Source organism: Protobothrops mucrosquamatus, unplaced genomic scaffold (assembly GCF_001527695.2).
Source record: "Protobothrops mucrosquamatus isolate PMUCROS unplaced genomic scaffold, P.Mucros_1.0 scaffold2090, whole genome shotgun sequence".
NCBI classification, from domain to species: domain Eukaryota; kingdom Metazoa; phylum Chordata; class Lepidosauria; order Squamata; family Viperidae; genus Protobothrops; species Protobothrops mucrosquamatus.
In genome coordinates this window covers 144412-163264 of record NW_015388192.1, presented here as the reverse complement: position 1 = coordinate 163264, position 18853 = coordinate 144412, and the positions used below count along the sequence as shown (strand labels likewise).

Genomic DNA, 18853 nt, shown 5'->3' with positions numbered 1-18853 from the left:
TTGCTCGGCTGTGGCTTGGTGGGTACTTTTTCAGTGCCATTGTACCTTCGAACACTCACTAAGCCAGTGGTTCTCAACCTGTGGGTCGGGACCCCATTTGGGGTCGATCGACCATTTCACGGGGGTCGCCAAGCAAGGCTGTCTGCCATTTTTTTTGTCCGCCATTTTTTCCCCCTTTTCCGGCGGGTGCCTTACCTCCCTTGGGCTGGGCCAGCTGGTGGTCGGCCTGCTCCGTCTCTGCCGCTTGCCAGCTATGCCTCGGCCGGCACAGGGGGCAGAACCATGCATGCGCGGCGCTCCCGGGCAGGGAAAGTCCTCGACTTATGACCAGTTGGGTAGTCCTCGACTTACGACCGGTTTAGTCCTCGACTTACGACCGGTTTAGTCCTCGACTTACGACTGGTTGGGGTCGCGGCATTAAAAAGGTTGAGAACCACTGCACTAAGCGAACTGTTGTAAGTCGAGGACTACCTGTACTTTATCACTTTTTTCCTTTTGGGGGGAAGGGTCAAGTTTTTGACACCTTGCTAGGCGACTGGTGGTACTCTTGATGTTGCCATATCCTAAAAGTGGTACAGTGGGTGAAAAGGTTGAAAAGCCCTGCTCTAGGCTACAATAGGAGATTCCGGAAAGCCGGAGAGACTCCAGGCTCGGCACCTTCCAGTTTCTTTTTCCCTCCCTGCGCGCTCTGCCTTTGGTTTCGCTCTTGGTTGCGCCGCCCAGGTTCTTCTGGCCACCTTCCCGGGCCGGGGGAGGCTTTAACGTCCCCCGGGGACGAGGCCTGTTCCTGGGATCTCCCCCTTCCTTCTTGCACGGAGCCCCCGTTTCCCAAAAACCCAGCGCCGGGCCGAGAGAGGGCGTGAAAGGCCCTCCGCAGCAATGTCCGCGCCGGCCGCGCTCGCCCCCCGCATCCCAGCCGCCTTCCCAAAGCTCAGGCTCGTTCGCTGCCCGCCGCCAAAGAGACCCGCAGGCCGGCTTCGTCTGCGGGGACCGAGGAGCCGCCCCGGCCAGGAAAGGCGCCGCGCTCGGCCCGCCGTCCCGTCCCGTCCCGTCGCCTTACCTGCCCAGCCCGCGCCGCCCCGGGAGGGAGGAGGCAAGCAAGGCCGCCGGCCAGGTGGGCGCCGCGGAAAGTCCCTGCTCGCGCGGAGGGAGAAGCTGGCTGAAGGAGGCGGGACGGCGGTGGCCCTGCCTTCGCTGACCAGCCCAGGTGCGCGGCCACCTGTTTCACCTGGAGATCCCACCTGCCCGGGCTGAGATGTGTCGCCGCTGCTCTGGGTGACCAGCCTTCCTGGCAAAAGGCGAGCTTGGTTTCCAGGAAAGTCATCTCGAGGTCCAAAGGTGAGCTTGAGCTTTTCTTGCCCTGCTCAGGTGACAGCACCTAGCAGGTCAGGGATAGGCAACCTTGGCTCTTTTATGACTCGTGGACTTCAACTCCCAGAATTCATAAAAGAGCCAAGGTTGCCTACCCCTGACCTAGCTGGACCAGCTTAGCGGGATCAGACACGATCAGTGCTTGAATGGGAGACCACGAGGAAATCTTCAGGCTGGCAGGCTGCGCTGGCCAACCCCAAACCACCCTGGGACAAGATGGGTAGCCACCATTTGGGGCCACGAGAAGCCACCAGGAGACGAGGGTGTGGTCAAAAAAGTCAGGGGAGCTTTTGTTTCTACTTGGAAACCGCTTCTGGGCTTTGTGCTTGAGGTGGGGGGGAAAAATGGTATCACTGGAGGTTTTTAAGAAGAGACTGGACAGCCATTTGTCCGAAATGGTATAGGGTTTCCTGCCTGAGCAGGGGGTTGGACTAGATGACCTCCAAGGGCCCTTCCAACTTTACTATGATGATGATGATGATGATGATGATGATGATGATGATGATTTTGGTTTTACCAATTAGACCAGGGGTGTCAAACTGCCGGCCCACGGGCTGGATGCGTCATGCCAAAACTGTGCCCACCCCACTGCCGGCAACGGAAAAAAAGTCACAATACATTGCAACACATCATGTGACATTGCAAGTTTGACACGCCTGGATTAGATTGATTTGCCGATACAGAAATGGCTAGTGCATGCTATTACAGAAAAGTAAAAAGTTGAGATTTGATTTTAATGTCTGATTTTACTGCAACAGAGAGAGTCGGAGGTCAATGCCTTTTGTTTCTCCCCCTCCTTTCTTCACACCTTTTTTGTTTTCCTTTTTTCTACTGTTGTCTCCCTCTATTTGCTTTTGTATTTTCACGTTTTATGTTATAAATGAATAAAACTTAATAAAAAAAAAAGTCAGGGGAGCCATAATGGTGTGATTAAATCTCTAGCTGGTTTTATTTTTATTTTTGTGCAGCACACACAAAACTGTTGTGGCTGCCCTCTTAACTTTGGACCACACCACACAGTCGCCGCTGCCTGGACTTGAAAATGTCTTAATGGGATTGTTGTTTGCACAATGGTCCCTATGTTTTTTGCGGGGGGGATGGGGGAAGAAACTTGGGGGATGTTCTGGAGCAGGGGTAGTCAACCTTGGCTGTTTTATGACTCGTGGACTTCAACTCCCAGAATTCCTGAGCCAGCTAAACTAAGCTGGCTCAGGAATTCTGGGAATTGAAGTCCACAAGTCATAAAAGAGCCAAGGTTGACTACCCCTGTATCTGGGGGATGGAATCTAGGCATTGAGGTGATTAAGCAGCAAGCTGCCTTTCTCAGGGATGCTTCCCATCCATGATTAATTTACCCATGGCGTATACAACTGGATTTTCTTGGCCTACATGCATACTGGATGTATGATCTGATGATCTGGATTTGTAATATATACACCTTTCTCTGCTCAAAGCTGGTTGACAATTTGTGGCTTGATTAAGTGCACAAGGTGAAAGTAACTGAGTCCATTTCAGCTCCTGGTGACTTCTGGGCCATCCGTTCTTGATCAAGAATGGGTGGATTTTTCTATTGTCCTCCTCGTTTTTTCCAATCTGACCTATAATGTTAGGGTTTCCTGATGGTCCTCCATTCAATTACTACAGGCATGCTGGTCTGCTTAGCATCAACGCCCAAATAAGCTAGGCAGATGTACCACCTGCTAAGAGTTTGCCAAGTACAAATAGGGCCATAAATATCTTTTTTCTTCATCTTTTTGGGAATGATGCTCAGTTTCTTATTTTTATGCTATTCAGAGAGGATTGGCAAAGATTAGCTTGTCAGAGAACCAGAAAAACTCTTTAAGATTGCCTTAAAGTCAAATATTGATGGTGAGTTACGATTTCCATGAAATCATAGAGTAGGGGTCTTCATACTTGGTCCTTTTATGACTTGTGGACTTCAACTCCCAGAATTCCTCAGCCAGGCACGCTGACGTTCACAAGTCATAAAAGGGCCAAGTTTGAAGACTCCTTGGATTATAGAATAACAGAGTTGGAAGGGACCTGTGAGGTCTTCTAGTCCAACCCCCTGCTCAGGCAGGAAACTCTATCCCATTTCAGACAAATGGTTATCCAATCTCAGAGGTTTTCAAACTTGGCCCTTTTATGACTTGTGGACTTCAACTCCCAGAATTCCTCAGCCAGGCATGTTGGCTGACGAATTCTGGGAGTTGAAGTCTACCAGTCATAAAAGGGCCAAGTATGAAGATCCCTGTCTTATACTCAGTATGAGAGTATAAGAGTATAAAAGGTTGCATGGACCTTAGAGAGCATCTAGTCCAAACTTTGCCCAGGATGCGAGACTCTTATCACTAAAACATTTTGGGGTACCAAGAGTCAGTTCATGGTTGGGATGTAGCTTCAGTCCAATGCTTCATTTCATTGAATCTCCATGTTTGTTTTCCAGAAGGTTGTAGATCCCATTACATGTTGGACTGATGATTTTAGAGCAGTGTTTCTCCACTTTAGCAACCCAGTTGTGATGGGTTCAAGTCACTCTTTCAGTGTTTTTGTAACTTAGAATGGTCGCTAAACAAATAGTTGTAAATTGAGGATTACCTTAGTGGTGGGATTCAGCCGGTTGGCACCACTTCGGCAAAGCCCGTAGCTAATTTTTTGTTGCCCAGGCCCAGAATGGACTTCTGAAAGCGGCATCCACACATAGAACCGGTTGTTCACATATTTGAATCCCACCACTGGATTACCTGTATTTCGATTTATTTTTATATTTGGTTAGCTACCCAGAGTTGCTAGATGAGCAGCTGTAGAAATCAAATAAATAAGCTAAATTAATATTCACCTTGGAATGATAACAGTTCCATATGCTTTACCCATCAAACAGCCAATTATTTACCTTAACTCTTCCTGTTCTGTGGCATCATTTCTTCAGAGGCACCCAAAGGAGTGGGGTGAAATGTGCATTAAAAAAAAAAAAGCAGAATGGTGGCTGCCATCTTGATTTTTTTTTGACACATAGCCCACCCACATCATGGAAACCGTTTTGCTTATTTTTATTTACATGAATGATAAAAATAAAATTTATTATTCCTCTCTTAGCTGTGTCTTAAATGCCAATGACTTGGTGTGCACAATGTCATATTGCTGTTTTGGAGTAGAGAGAAATTTTGCTCTAATCCTAGTTTCCCAATCTCGACAACTTTAAGATACGTGGGCTTCAACTCCCAGAATTCCCCAACCAGCCATGAGATGCTAACTTGAGAATTCTGAGAGTTGAAGTCCGTGCATCTTAAAGTTGCCAAGATTGGGAAACTCTGCTTTAATTAGCCATAATTTTTGAACTTGTTAATGATGGCCATGCAAGCTTTTTGTGTTAGATCCTTGATCCACAAGGAACCTTGTCGCATCTCATTTCTCCATCCATTATTTCTATTTTCCTTTTATCCATTTTTGCACATTAACAACACAACAGAAAATGTATATATGGATTTTCAATTCCCTCCCAATGGATCTAGAATTAATTTTTAACCTAATTTGAAACGGGGGTTCTTAACCTAGGGTCCAAGTACCCAGAAAGGATAAATTTCAGGAGATTTGTGAACTTTGATGGGGGAAAATAATTCACCTTTATTTTAACTAATCTCGAACTGAATGTAGCATTTCATTCAAAAAAGAATTGTTCAATAATGTAATTTATGGCTACTAGACTCCAAAAAAAATTTTAATTTCAAGAAATCTCATTATTATACCTTATAAAAGGCATGTTATTTATTTCATAGATTAATAAAGAAGCATATGAATTACAATTCCAATATGAATCATAAGCACACAAATTAATGAATTATCGTTTTAACCATTTATTAAATGGAAAATAACTCCATTTTATGGAGCAAATATTTCTAATCACAGTATAATAGGTATGTTTGCTTTTTCTTTCTGGGTTTGTTGGGCCCAGGAACTTAATCCCCAAAATGAGATTTGGTTTAAGACAGACATGTCAAACTCGTGACGTCATGTGACGTCACACGATGTATCGGGACTGTTTTGCCATTGCCGACAATGGGGTGGGCGCGGCTTCCGCAGGCTGGCACTTTGACACCCCTGGTTTAAGACAATGTTTCTGAACCTTAGCCATTCTAAGATGTGTGGACTTCAACTCCCAGAATTCCTCAGCTAACATTGGTATTCTGGGAATTGAAGTCCATACATCTTAAAATGGCTAAGTTTGGGAAAGACTGATTTAGGAAGACATTCAACAGTGGGTAGGGTCAAAGAAATGAAAAAAAGGTACCTACCATTCCACATATTACATAAATAGGCTACCACTCCGCCTATTTTTGTATAAACACACAACCCACATAAAAAATGGACGCAACTTTGATCACCCTATCATGACTTCTTTGACTTTGATCACATTGTCATGACTTTTTTTTTTTTACCATTTCCTAACATTCAACCAAACTTGAGGTTGAATCAGGACCATAGAATATAGGGCCTCTTAGATTTTGACCTATAGACATCAATGGACGTTTTCCCGCTATGTTTGGTGCTAAAGTAGATGAACCAACCTGCTGATTAAAAGATGACAACCAACCCACCTTGATGTGAATAGAAACAAATGATGGCTTGATGAATGATCAAGAGATTGCAAGCTGTTGTAATTGCAATTAAAGCTTTGCAACCAGCCGAGAATCATCTGCCAACTCAGCAATGCAGCTTGCATTGAATTCTCTCCTCATGTCCAAATACAAAAAACTGTAATAGACCAAGAATAATGGAACATAATTAAAGCTAACAATGTCTATCAAAACGGCCGCCCTTTGCTTTGGGCATGAATTCTGCCTGTTTGGCAGGCATGTATTTAGATGCAGATTTCCTGGCAGGCAAATGCATGGCTGAGGAAAATATTAATTGATTACATAACCTTGTCTGTTCTGCAATGCTTGCAAACCACATTGCAACTGGTCTCTCTCTCTCTCTCTCTCTCTCTCTCTCTCTCTCTCTCTCCCTCTCAGCAAGAGTCCTGTTTTGGAAACTTCCATACAGGTTTTTCAGTGTGCAGCTAACAAATTTGTGGTGGAGATTAAGCAGTAAGTAAACAAGTAGTAGGACAATCTTGGATATCATCATCTTGCAATTCTCAAGTTGATTCAATTGGTCAGCAATAATGGGCCTCCAGATTGTAACTAGCAAAGCCCCCACCCCATCTTTGTCCAGCCCATCACCCAGAATGACCTGCTCCTCCCCACCTGTGGTTCCTTAGAAAGGCTCACACTGGTTTAGCATCTTGTTCTGGGGCTTCCTAAGAGTGAGGTGTTGAAAACAATGACCCAATATGTCTCTCTGAAGGACCTTCATTTAAAAAAACAAACAAACTTTGAGCAGATGCCAGAACTTGGAGGCCATCCAGTTCAAATCCATTTACTCAATGGTGGGATTCAGCCGGTTCGCACCAGTTCAGCAAAACCGGTAGCTAAGTTTTGTTGAGTTTGGAGAACCAGCTGAATACACACTGCTTTTGGAGGCCTCGGAGGCCTGGAGAAGGCCTCTTAGGCCTAGAATGGCCCGCTGAAAGTGCATGGATGCCACTTCCAGAAGTCCGTTCTAGGCCTCGGAGGCCCAGGTCTGCGTCCACACAGAGAACCGGTTGTTCAGGTATTTGAATCCCACCACTGCATTTACTATAGGATCTACTAGAGCAGTGATGGCAAACCTTTTAGAGACCGAGTGCCCAAACTGCAACCCAAAACCCACTTATGCATCATCGGGGGCTGGGTGGGCGTGGCCCATTGGGTGGGCATGGCTGTGGTAACAGCAGACTGGGTGGGACTAAAAAGTTCAATCAATCAATTCCAACTTTGCGAGATCTTTTTTTTCCCCGTGAGAAGTTGAAATTGATTGATTGAACCTTTTTTTTTTTGTACACGGCGGCGGAGGCCTAAAGCGAAAAGGTTTTATAAAACCCAGCTGAAGGCCTAGGACTGGGGCGAGGGCGTGCGTGCCCACAGAGAGGGTGGCACGCATGCCATAGGTTCGCCACCACGGTACTAGAGCATGTCCGAGATGACCATCCATCCTGTCTGAAGATCTCCAGTGAACAACTGACCACTTCATGTGGCATTTGTTCTATTGGCTGGCAGCTCATGCAGTCAGGGAGTGCCTCTTTAAGACTAACCTGAATCTCCTTTCTTCAGTTTCAATCCACTTGTTTTGAGCCCAGGCGCCTCAGGCAATACAAGCACCCTCCCTCTTCTGTGTGACAACCATCTAGACCAGGGGTAGGTAACCTTGGCTCTTTTATGACTTGTGGACTTCAACTCCCAGAATTCCTGAGCCAGCCATGCTGAGGGGAAAGGGAGAGGTTTCCAAGCTGAGCCATGCTGGCTCAGCAATTCTGGGAGCTGAAGTCCACGAGTCATAAAAGAGCCAAGGTTGCCTACCGCTGATCTAGACATTGAAAGACTGCTACAATATCTCTCCTTTTATTTAAAAATACTCAGATCCTTCCACCATTCCATGCATGGTTTGATTTCCAGATCCCTCCCATCTTGGTGGCCATTCTTTGAACTTACTGCAGTGTGTCGTTGCCATTTTTGAACAGTAGCATCAGAATAAGGCCCGGTATTCGAACTGGAGCCTGAGCAGAGCTAAGTAGAGAACCCCATGTCCTGTTAATGTTTTCCCGAGATAGCATTGGCTCTTTCAGCAGCTGTCTTGCGCTGCTGGCCACCCACAATAGAAGTGAAAGTGTTCAGAAGAAACAGAGAAGGAGTTCTACATAATTGGAACTCAGAAATAGTTTTCAGTTCCTTGCAAATGAAACAGGTTCTCAACACTCAGGGGAGAAAAGAAAGCTTGAAGGAGGGGAACCCTTGAATGCAACTGTGGTCTTCAAGAACAGTCATGGTAGTTGGGGATCCATGACTGTGAAGAACTGAAACAAAGGTTCGTGACCCAGGTGCCTCTTAAGGAACATGGGAACAAAGCAACCACCTCTTTTGTTTGCTTTATTATTGTAGTATCAACAACAGTGATGGTACCATAAGAGGACTAAAGAAAAAGAGTCTATGTTAGTGTTGAAGGAACGAATGTGAGGAGGGAGCATGAAGGCATTTAGTTGTTCGAACCCCTGGGAAAGCAAAGGCAAGGCACAGGAATGGAGTCCCTATAGTCTGGGACAGGGGTAGGCAACCTTGGCTCTTTTATGACTCGTGGACTTCAACTCCCAGAATTCCTGAGCCAGCCATGCTAACCCTAACCCTAACCCATGCTGGGTCAGGAATTCTGGGAGTTGAAGTCCACGAGTCATAAAAGAGCCAAGGTTGCCTACCCCTGCTCTGGGAGATGGGTCAGCCAGCAAAGCTGCTTTTGTCCAGATGGGCAAGAAACAGGGCATCGCTCATCAGGTCCTGCTGTGGCCAGAGTCCAGACCAAGCACCAAACCAGCCCCTTGCCAATCCTCTGCTATCCAACTGGGATCTTAAGTTGGCATAAGAAACTGCACCAAGCAAGACACACAGATTGTCCACCAATCTACCTGTTTGGGGTAAAGTATTATACAACCATATATTGCCATTCTGGCCCAGGCAGAAGATGCCTGTGGAGGCCATGATGGCAGTGATTCATGCCAGTGAAACTGTACAGCTAGACTACCGCAACACACTCTCTATGGTAGTGCTTTTGAAGATGATCCAGAAGCTGCAGTTAGTCCGAATGGCGATGCCAAGGTTAAGCTGTCTAGCACCAGGGTGGCAGCCTTTGCACCCATAGCCATAATTTTCAGGCCATATTTAAAATGCTGGTGTTAACCCATCAACTCCCCCTTCAGGGCCACCCCTTCCAACTGGAATCAGTTCCTCCTGTCCTTCACCCATCAAAGTCTGGGGGCAGTGGAAACTTGGAGGCAGTCTTCTCACTAGGGATCCCAACATTGTGGACAACCTATGGCATGTGGTTCACTTGACCCAAGTTTTCTGACCTTCTTTATAGGCAGTTCAAATTATCATGTCCTGAAAGATGTGTTGGTGCTCTGGACCACCTTTTAAACCTTGTGTGTGTGTGTGTGTGTTTGGACTATTCCGTTTGTGCTGTTTGAAATTGTTCTGCTGGCAGCAAGATCTGACTGCTGGCACAGGAATATGAGGTAATTTGAGGGCTAATCCACATGGAGCTCCGTTTCCATCTGTCCTGTTTGCCATCATTTGCTCCCTAGAGACTAAAATGGAAGATCTGTAACTTGAGCTGGCCACGAACAAGGAGTCTATATTGGAGATGGTGACCCTTTGAGAGCTGTATGCAACAATATTTCCTTTTGATGTATGTCGATTGGTGTACATTCAAAGTGCCAATAAAATTATTATTATTATTATTATTATTATTAGTAGTAGTAGTAGTAGTAGTATTAGTATTACCATTACCACTACTACTACTACTACTACTAATTCATTTGGGCAATAGTTTCAATGCTATGAATTAAATATTGTGTTGTGGGTGTCTTGGCATATATTTTTGGGTTGATGTGCTTGTGTATTTTATTCACACTGCTATAAACCACTTTGGGTCATCTCCACTGGATGCTCAATCATATGTAACATAGATAAATAAATTAAGATGACATTGATAAAAATATTCTCTCTGGTTTCTTTTGTTTAAAAAAAAAAACCCACTCTGGACACACAGGCTCTCAACCATTCAGTAGCAAGCACACTATTTATTTAAATTAGTTTTACAAATTTCACTTGATTGGTGAAAGACGTGTGGATGTACTGAGAATCATTAAAAAATAGTACCTGCTATAAATCAAATTCTATTATATTTGGAACAACTTTTTTAAAATTAAAACCCTTTTCTTCCTTTTGCAGTCTAGAGACACATTTTAACTTTTGAAGAGCAGGATTTCATTTTAAGGAATTGTTTGGAAGTCATGAACATGGTTGTTAGCTTGATGAGGAAGGTAGGTTTTCTAATATTAATTGCCATTAAGACAGTTTCCTATTCAAAAAATCTTATCAAGGCAGTAATGAGGCAGAAAATGACACTTTTCCCCAACATGAATGCAAGGAACTTTTTCATACATGCATGTACAGTATGTCGGCTGTAACACCGATTTGCAAATAGGAATGACTGCTGATTAAGCACCACATACGTACTATTTTCAAGTCACCAAATACCACTTTAAGTTTAAAATTGTACACTTTTAAGTACAATAGAGATCTGTAAATAACCTTTCCATCAGCAGGACTCAAGTTCATCATGCTTAATTTCTCTTACTACTTTCACTGTGTCATAGAGGTAACTAATTTTTTCTGTATCCATTATGGCAGCTTGTCGTGAGGTCAGTTCCTATGGTTGGCTGTCTGATGCTTAGTTATATCCCAGATTTGCTTTTCCAAGTGCCCAAGCTGAGATTCTCTCCTCCTTTGTAATAGTTGGGCCCCAAAAGCACGTATCTACCTTATTAATGACAGTAGTATCCTGCGCTCTCTAATCCTGCTCTTGCTGAAATAAGTCAGCTCCAACTTGTCAGGGTTCAGCTCTTTTTGTGCATTCAACCTCTGGCTATGGCACTATGAGATAAGAATAAAAACACCCCCAAAACCCGTCCTTACTTAATTCCTGGAAAGGGGAGCCATATAGGACAACTGTCAATTCTTGAGTAAATGAAAAGAGTAGTTCAGAAGTTAACCCAGGCAGCTGTGAAATCCTCGTGCTCTCTTGTAATCCAATCCAATCCAAATAATTGGATTTCCTCTCCTTTTTAGTCCATCCGGTCTTCACATATGATTGGCGTTCTTTGCATTCCTTTGCTCAACCATTTCGATAAGGGTAAACTAGAATCTTCCAGCCAATGAGACCTGACAGAGGGGACTTCATGACTACTCTGACTCTTCTACAAGTCCCAACAACACAATGGTCTTCTCCTCTGAGAGAAGTTTAACACTGCAAGGGCTGCACAACAAGAGGGCCATTCTGAAAACTGGCCATGGCTAGGACAGCATGGGCAAACCAGGAAGGGACTTCCAACTTCCTTCTCCAGCAGACTTGATGGTGCCACCATTGCTTGCACATGAGAGACTAGATACATGCATGTGCATACATATGGGCATGTACACACCTGAGCTAATCCCAATTCATCACTCACCGGTGCCTGTGCTGCACTTGAATGCCACAAGCTGTCTATTTCTCTCCTAAACTATCACACTGGGATTTTGAGGAAGTCATCTATGTTCTTTTCTACATCAGGAGCATCCGTTAAAAGAATAACTGGATTCAACTTTTTTTTTATATATATCACGATACCTCTTTTCTTTTGTAATGCCGAAGAAAAATAAAGTTTACCTAGTTTTGACTGTTCTAAAATTCTAGAGTGTTGTCTCTTAATATGAGTCTCTTGTAGACAAATTATGTCCATTTTAAGTTTCTGTAGCCTATGAAATATTTTACTCCTTTTTGATGGGGAGTTGAGACCATTTATATTTATTAAGTATATTCCAATTTCCTCCATACTTTTAATTATTTCGGGATCTCAATCTTCTAGGTGAGCTTGTCTCTGATCTTTAGGTCTGACGTCTTCCTCTGATTGTGTCTTTTTTGGTAACTCTTCCTCTGTTTGCTTAGAAGTCTCTGGAGTAAACGTTCCCTCTGGTCTCTTAAACTCCATATCGCCTTTCTCCAAAAAGGCTCTGTGATTATTAAAAAATTCCTCTGCTTGGAATGGGGTGTCCAATCTATATCTTTTCGAGTCCCAAAAAATCAGCCCTTCTGGAATCAACAGTCTAAAATTCACTCCGCTATCAATCAGTTTCCTTGTTAAAAATTGATAATCTCTTCGTGCTTCCCTTATTTTTCTAGGACTCGGTTTAAGAACTACAAGCTCTTTATCTTTATACTTCATAGGTTGGTCCCTTACTATTCTCAAAATTTCATCTCGCCGATTTCTTTTAAGAAATCTAACATGGACCTCCCTGGGCACTCTGTTCCTTCTTGCGTAATTGGAATTGACTCTAAAAACCTGGTCCAATTCCCTATTCATTTGGTCCTTTTCCATTCCAAGTAAATCCGCCAGTAGTCTACTTGGTAGTCTTCCTCTACTTGGCTCCGGTTGGCTGACTCCTGCAAGAAAGGAGAATGCTGAGGAAATCCAAACTGGAAAAACACTGGGAAAGAAGGCAATCAATGGGAGGCAAATCACATCCCCAGGAGGAGGGGGCACTTATGAAGGACATTTAGGGAGATTGAATGTCAGACAGTATCTCAGGCTTGTTATAATTTGTGGCTCAGTTCAACCTGGATATAAAACCTAAGCTCCATCACTACCCATAGCTCAGCCTGGTCACGGATGGACCTCAATGTGACTTTATGAACTTAGCCTAAACAGATGCAACCTGACCACAAAGTGGCACCACCATTTCCCCAAGCCAGGATTATCCACACTTCTCTGGGGGGGGTCATCCTCTTTATCTGACTTGGAAGAGTAGGCAAAGAGGCCGGTGGACTTGTAAAGCACAACTCCTTCAGACCACGCTTTGTCTGTTCACATCCATATTGTACCCCGGGGAGCCAGAGCAGTGTTGGCCAAAATCAATGAAAATTCCATCTGAATCGGAATCAATCGATTCTAAAATCTGGTCCACGATGTTCTCAGGGCTGGCTGTGGGAGCGATGGCGAGCAAATCCGAATCCCGGCCTAACTCAAATGCCCTGGCCGGGTTGTCTATGGGATAGAAGAGTCCTTTGGGTTGATCAGACACACATTGCACTGAAGCAGCCGAAATCCTCTCCTGTTCTCCCGATGGTGGGATCTTCATGGTAAGCATGGAGCTCTTGGACCCATTGTCTGTGATGGTGGTGAGATTGGAGTAGCCCGGCATCTCGGCGCAGGAGGTCATTTCAGAAACCGAGTGTCGTCGGATGCTCGAGTTGTTGGCAGCTGCACCTTCTGTCTCATACTCGGCTACGGGAGTCAACAAAGGATTGTTGTAACTTTTGGATCTCACCACCGGATTCTTAGCAAGAATATCCCCCGATTTAGAGCGCCGAAAGAAGCGTTTTTCTGTTAACAAACACAGAGAACAATTAAAATTTTCACACTGCCCCTACCATGACAACCAACCCAGGTCTGTGCCCAGGTATCTGGATGGTGACATCAAATCAGTATGTGAACCTCCCTTTTCTGACACTTGTATTTTTTTTCCTGACCATTCAACTCTCCCGTGTCTGCTTGTATGACTGTGTCTCTTGGACATGAAACAAAAGAGCCTAATTGAAAGGAAGTATCCTGTTACCTTTGCTTCCCCAGGACCTCTGTAGATCAGTACTCATTTTGGTAGTTTCCTCTGCAGAAACTGGTGGTGTACATCCACACCGCGTTAGCTTCAGGAATTGTTTCAGGTTGGCCACTAGATGGCACTAGCTTAATACTGTACTTTTCCTGGAACTAAGTTAAATCTTTGGCAGGTGAGATGTTTGCAAAAGGATGTAACAACAGACTATGCAGCCAAGGATTTAATGGAGAGGCATTTGCCTTTCTTCTCTTTTACGTTCTCCCTTGTAGCCTCTTTTTCTCCCTACCTCATACACGAGAAGTTTCTACAAGTGTGTGTAGGTTTGTATATGTCTATCTCGACTGACCCCAAGTTCAAAAGGGAATTTTTGTGGCTGATGACGATTAGAATCTGAGTTTTTCTACTCCTAGTCCACACTTTCTCTTCCACACTCTGATTCCTGGACTGATTCCTGGACTGAGAGGGAAAGATTGACTCAAAGTCACCAGGGAGTCTCTGTGCCTAAGTGGGGATGAGAACCTCGGTCTTCCTGCTGCTACCATAGTTCAACACCTTTACCTCTGACTCTTGGGCTGGGGGGGGGAGAGGGAGAGAGAGAGAGAGAGAATGAAGAGAAGGATGAGGGGGGACATGATAGCAGTCTTCCAATATCTCAGGGGCTGCCACAAAGAAGAGGGAGTCAAGCTATTCTCCAAAGCGCCTGAAGGCAGGACAAGAAGCAACGGATAGAAACTAATCAAGGAGAGAAGCAACCTAGAACTAAGGAGAAACTTCCTGACAGTGAGAACAATTAACCAGTGGAACAACCTGCCTCCAGAAGCGGTGAATGCTCCAACTGACCTTCAAAAATTCTTCTCTGACCTGTCGGTAAACAGACTTTACCACATCCCAAAGGACGGACTCGTCCCCCAACCTGAGCTACTGGAGGTTCCAGGGAACCAACTTTTATTATTATTATTATTATTATTATTATTATTATTATTATTATTATTATTATTATTATTATTATTATTATTATTATTATTATTATTATTATTATTATTATTATTATTATTATTATTATTATTTATACAGGCTGTCAGATTATTATTATGCAGAATTAATAAATTGCTTTCAGTTACGTTTATCACTGTGATGTTTAATTTTCATGGTACTTATTTTCAGCTGTAGAGAAATCTACCCCTGGTGGCAGGGAGTCGTCACACAAGTAAAGAAGATAGGCTACCACTTGCGAAGCTCTAGAAATATTACCTAAAATGCAGGAGGAGTGAGCGAGAGCGCCATCCCTGGAGTACAAACCGTACGTCCCCAAGTAAGGGGAAACAACCTTCTGTAAGAGAGTTTCCAACTTCAAATAATCTTCAGTAACTCCTTTCGATTCATGAACACCCTGAAAAACCAAAAGGAGAACACTGCTTCAGTTTTTTTTTTTTAAATCAAGTATAACCTGTTGGATTGAAATGAACGGGAAGTGCAGGGCTGGAATTAGATTGGTTTGGACCAGGAGCTCTTTGCTAGAAGAGACGATAACTAGCTGGTTTACCCATCCGTGTTCATCCATCAGGAAGGAATCTGCTTAACCTAGAGATGGAAAACATCCATATCAACCTTCTTAACTAGAAGGTTCCTCTGGCTCACCTTAAGAAGCCTCCCAAGATATCTGTCCACATGGTTAGATCACTGGCCATCAACCTACCCAGTTATCACTTGATGGCTGGCCAATAGTCCCCAAGTCTTTGCTTGCTGTAGGCACCTAGCCCGTTTTTCCTTCAATTTATCTTCTTCCTTGGTTAGTTTCTTTTTCTGGGTTGGCCAATTCATGGTCTTGCACAGGGGTCTTCAAACTTGGCCCTTTTATGACTTGTGGACTTCAACTCCCAGAATTCCTCAGCCAGGCACGTGCCTGGCTGAGGAATTCTGGGAGTTGAAGTCCACAAGTCATAAAAGGGCCAAGTTTGAAGACCCCTGGTCTTGCACAAACTCAACAGATGGGGCTGATTCAATAAGCAGATGATCCATGTTGTGCAAATGCAGCCACAAAGACACAGCAACCCTGACAATAGGATACGGATGGTGTTCTTGGACAGCAAAGGAAAAAATTATGTCCACCTTGAGTGTCTTGTGGGATAAAAAAGAGGCAGACGCTCTTGTCCTGAATTCTCATTTTTGGATCTCAATTTGCAAGAAGGGGCAGAGCCACGGATTTGTAAGTGATTAACAAGCTGCAATGGGAACTAACTTGAGCAGCAAATTAAAATAGCAACTTCAGGAGCGACACAACACGTGTTTAAAAAAAAAAAGGGGGGGTGTCATGCAGCTGGCATCTTGATTTATTTATTTTTTCTCCTACTAGGATGTCCCTGTTAGTAGAAGGTCCTCTGAACAAAAAAGCAGGAAATTTTTCCCGAGCTGCTTGAAAAGGAGCCAAGACTGACAAATGCCAGAGATTTAACAGAATCCTGCTTTCATTTCCAGGCCATCTCCTTCTTCCGCTATTTCCTTTTTGTAACCTCTGATCTGAACAGGGGAGGACAGGATCATTACAAAGAAAAAAGGCAGGGGGCAGGAAGGACTGAGTTAAAGCAGCCCAAACAGAGCCAATTTGAAGAGGACCGAGATGGAAAGAGGCAACGCTGAAAAGCGGAAAGAGGAGCGGACATGGCACCGATCCAATTAAAACAATCCAATGGGATGAATTTTTTGCTCATATATCCAGAGGGACTGCTGTCAGAGAGAGCAATTTAAGTGCAAGTAGGACAAGTCACGGGTCAGAAATATTCCCTGCACGATGCTGCACCAAGCTTAAGAGTTAATTACTGTTTGTCTTCACTGAGTAGCACAAGGCAGAGAGGGGTCCGCTCAGAATGACTCCTGCCTTCTGCAGCGAGAGCGTTTTCCCTCTTGCATCTCAAGCTGGAACTGGCCTGGCAACTCTCTTGCGCAGGGGTCTTCAAACTTGGCTGCCTTAACACTTGTGGACTTCAATTCCCAGAATTCTTCAGCCAGGTATGCTGGCTGAGGAATTCTGGGAGTTGAAGTCCACAAGTCTTAAAGCGGCCATTTTGTGCTTCTCCAGCCATAGGACACGGCTTGCATTCTCTGCTCACTCCCCAGATGGAGAGGCCCTCAAACCAACCTCCCTGTGTGTGTGTGTGTGTGTGTGTGTCCTCAGAGGGATTAAAAAAAGGCCCAGTGGCAGCTGTGACCATGTGAGGGACGCTCCCCTCCCTTTTTTACATGCATTTTGACATTTTATGACCCTCTGAACTTCCCTCACCCGCTTTGGCCCACTTTTCCTTGTGGAGCACAAAAGATAGGAAATTTTTTTAAAGCTATTTCTGATTTTCCTATGACGCTCCGTGGATTTTTAAAAATATTTTTGGTGCTATGATTTGCTTTGTTCTATTCTATATTGTTCGCTATGGGCACTTTTTATGGGATTGTGGAAAACTCTCCGGCTAAAGAGCCCAAATTTAAATGACATTTTAAAGAAACAATCTTGAAGCAGCGAGTTAAAAGCCACGCTATTAAAAAAAAACACCTCTTCACATACTTCACTTTTTTATGGCAGATATTTTAGGTGAGTTTTCCAAATAAGAAGCAATTTGGTTCTTTCTCCCCCCCCTCCCCCACACACAATGGCTGCAGTTTTCATTCATTGCTGTATACAGGAATATACAGTATAATAGTTCTGTTTCACTGGAAAAAGTTCTATAAAATATTCTGGGAACCTTTGGCAAGTATACAACGTGATACAAATTTTAAGTGGCAGTAAATGCAATAAATACCATAACTTTATTTATTTGTATACACACACGTTTCTTTGGGCCTCCTAGCAAAGTTCAACAGCTGTGACTTACAGAAAAGAAGCATCTTACAATATGTTGTCTCAAATAGCTGGGTAATCTGTTTTGGACGCCTCACCCAGTTCCTAGAAGATAATTGAAAAGCTTCCCCAGCCAGGCTGGTGCCTGGAAATCTGAATTTATGAACAACTCAAAGTTCTCCACTCAGGAATGCTATTCCTTGGGGCAGATGGCGAAAGGACTGAAAACCATGAGTCTGATCAGATCTGCTATTTAAGAGGACAAAGGCCAAGTAGAATGGATGCCACATTCGTGTGTCTTTTGCGTCTTCGTTGCAAAAAAAAAGTGGTTTGGAAAGCGAGGCCCTTTTGATATGTCTGTGGAGATTCTCAGTCATTCAGGTCATGGTTTTCCTTTCTGCTTTGTTTTTCCTTGAAGACATTTCGCTTCCATCCAAGAAGCTTCTTTGTGTTCTGACTGAATGGTGGAGAATGGAAGAATTTATATTCCTTGCAGTCATCTGGTTGTTTATATTCCTTGCAGTCATCTGGTTGTTACCCAGATGACTGCAAGGAATACAAATCTGTCCATCCTCCACCATTTAGTCAGAACTAAAGAAGCTTCTTGGATGAGAGGCAAAACATCTTCAAGCAAAAACAAAGTACACTTGCTTTTTGAAAAAGCAACTTTGGGGCCCTTTTGATGTATTTATATCAGTGGTTCTCAACCTTTTTAATGCCGCAACCCCCAACCGGTCGTAAGTCAAGGACTAAACCGGTCGTAAGTCGAGGACTAAACCGGTCATAAGTCGGGGACTACCCAACCGGTCGTAAGTCGAGGACTTTCCCTGCCCGGGAGTGCCGCGCATGCGTGGTTCCACCCCCTGTGCCGGCCGAGGCTAGCTGGCAAGCGGCAGAGACGGAGCAGGCCGACCACCAGCTGGCCCAGCTCAAGGGAGGTAAGGCACCCGCCGGAAAAGGGGAAAAAAATGGCAGACAGCCTTGCTTGGCGACCCCTGTGAAATGGTCGATCGACCCCAAATGGGGTCGCGACCCATAGGTTGAGAACCGCTGATTTATATATTACGTGTTGAGTTTTATATTCCCATCTTCTGTTCAGGAGCTCAAAACGGCATTCACAGAACTTCTTTCCCGTTTCTCAATTACAATCACTCTTTGAGAGAAGGGCTGGTCCAAAATCACCCAGAGAGCCTCCATGTTTGCCCCCGCCTTTTAGTTCAGCATCTTCACCACTATCCCACATCACAGTGCTCTCTAATAGCTAAATCCAGGAGAAAAGGAATACAACTGGACAGATGTTCTCTCCCACAATCAAGGAAAGCATTAGAAAAGATACGTTCACTTTCAGACTGACGTCTTACAAAATATTCTGCGG

At 44.3% G+C, this 18853-nt stretch overlaps 2 protein-coding genes across 2 annotated transcripts in view; both read right to left on the bottom strand.

The window, feature by feature from the left end:
* The window catches only part of ARHGAP8 (Rho GTPase activating protein 8), a 47721-nt gene extending 44991 nt beyond the window's left edge, over positions 1-2730 (bottom strand). Inside the window, exon 1 of the mRNA XM_015824032.1 lies at positions 2727-2730. Coding sequence (XP_015679518.1) covers positions 2727-2730 — 4 coding nt within the window. The remainder of the gene's footprint in view (positions 1-2726) is intronic.
* A 9369-nt stretch (positions 2731-12099) lies between these two features.
* Positions 12100-18853, bottom strand: part of PRR5 (proline rich 5) — a 40718-nt gene continuing 33964 nt past the window's right edge. The window contains exons 7-8 of the mRNA XM_015824034.1: positions 14904-15042; positions 12100-13420 (exon numbers count right to left, since the gene is read on the bottom strand). Of these exons, the coding sequence (XP_015679520.1) occupies positions 12882-13420; positions 14904-15042 (678 nt within the window). The 3' untranslated portion in view covers positions 12100-12881. The remainder of the gene's footprint in view (positions 13421-14903; positions 15043-18853) is intronic.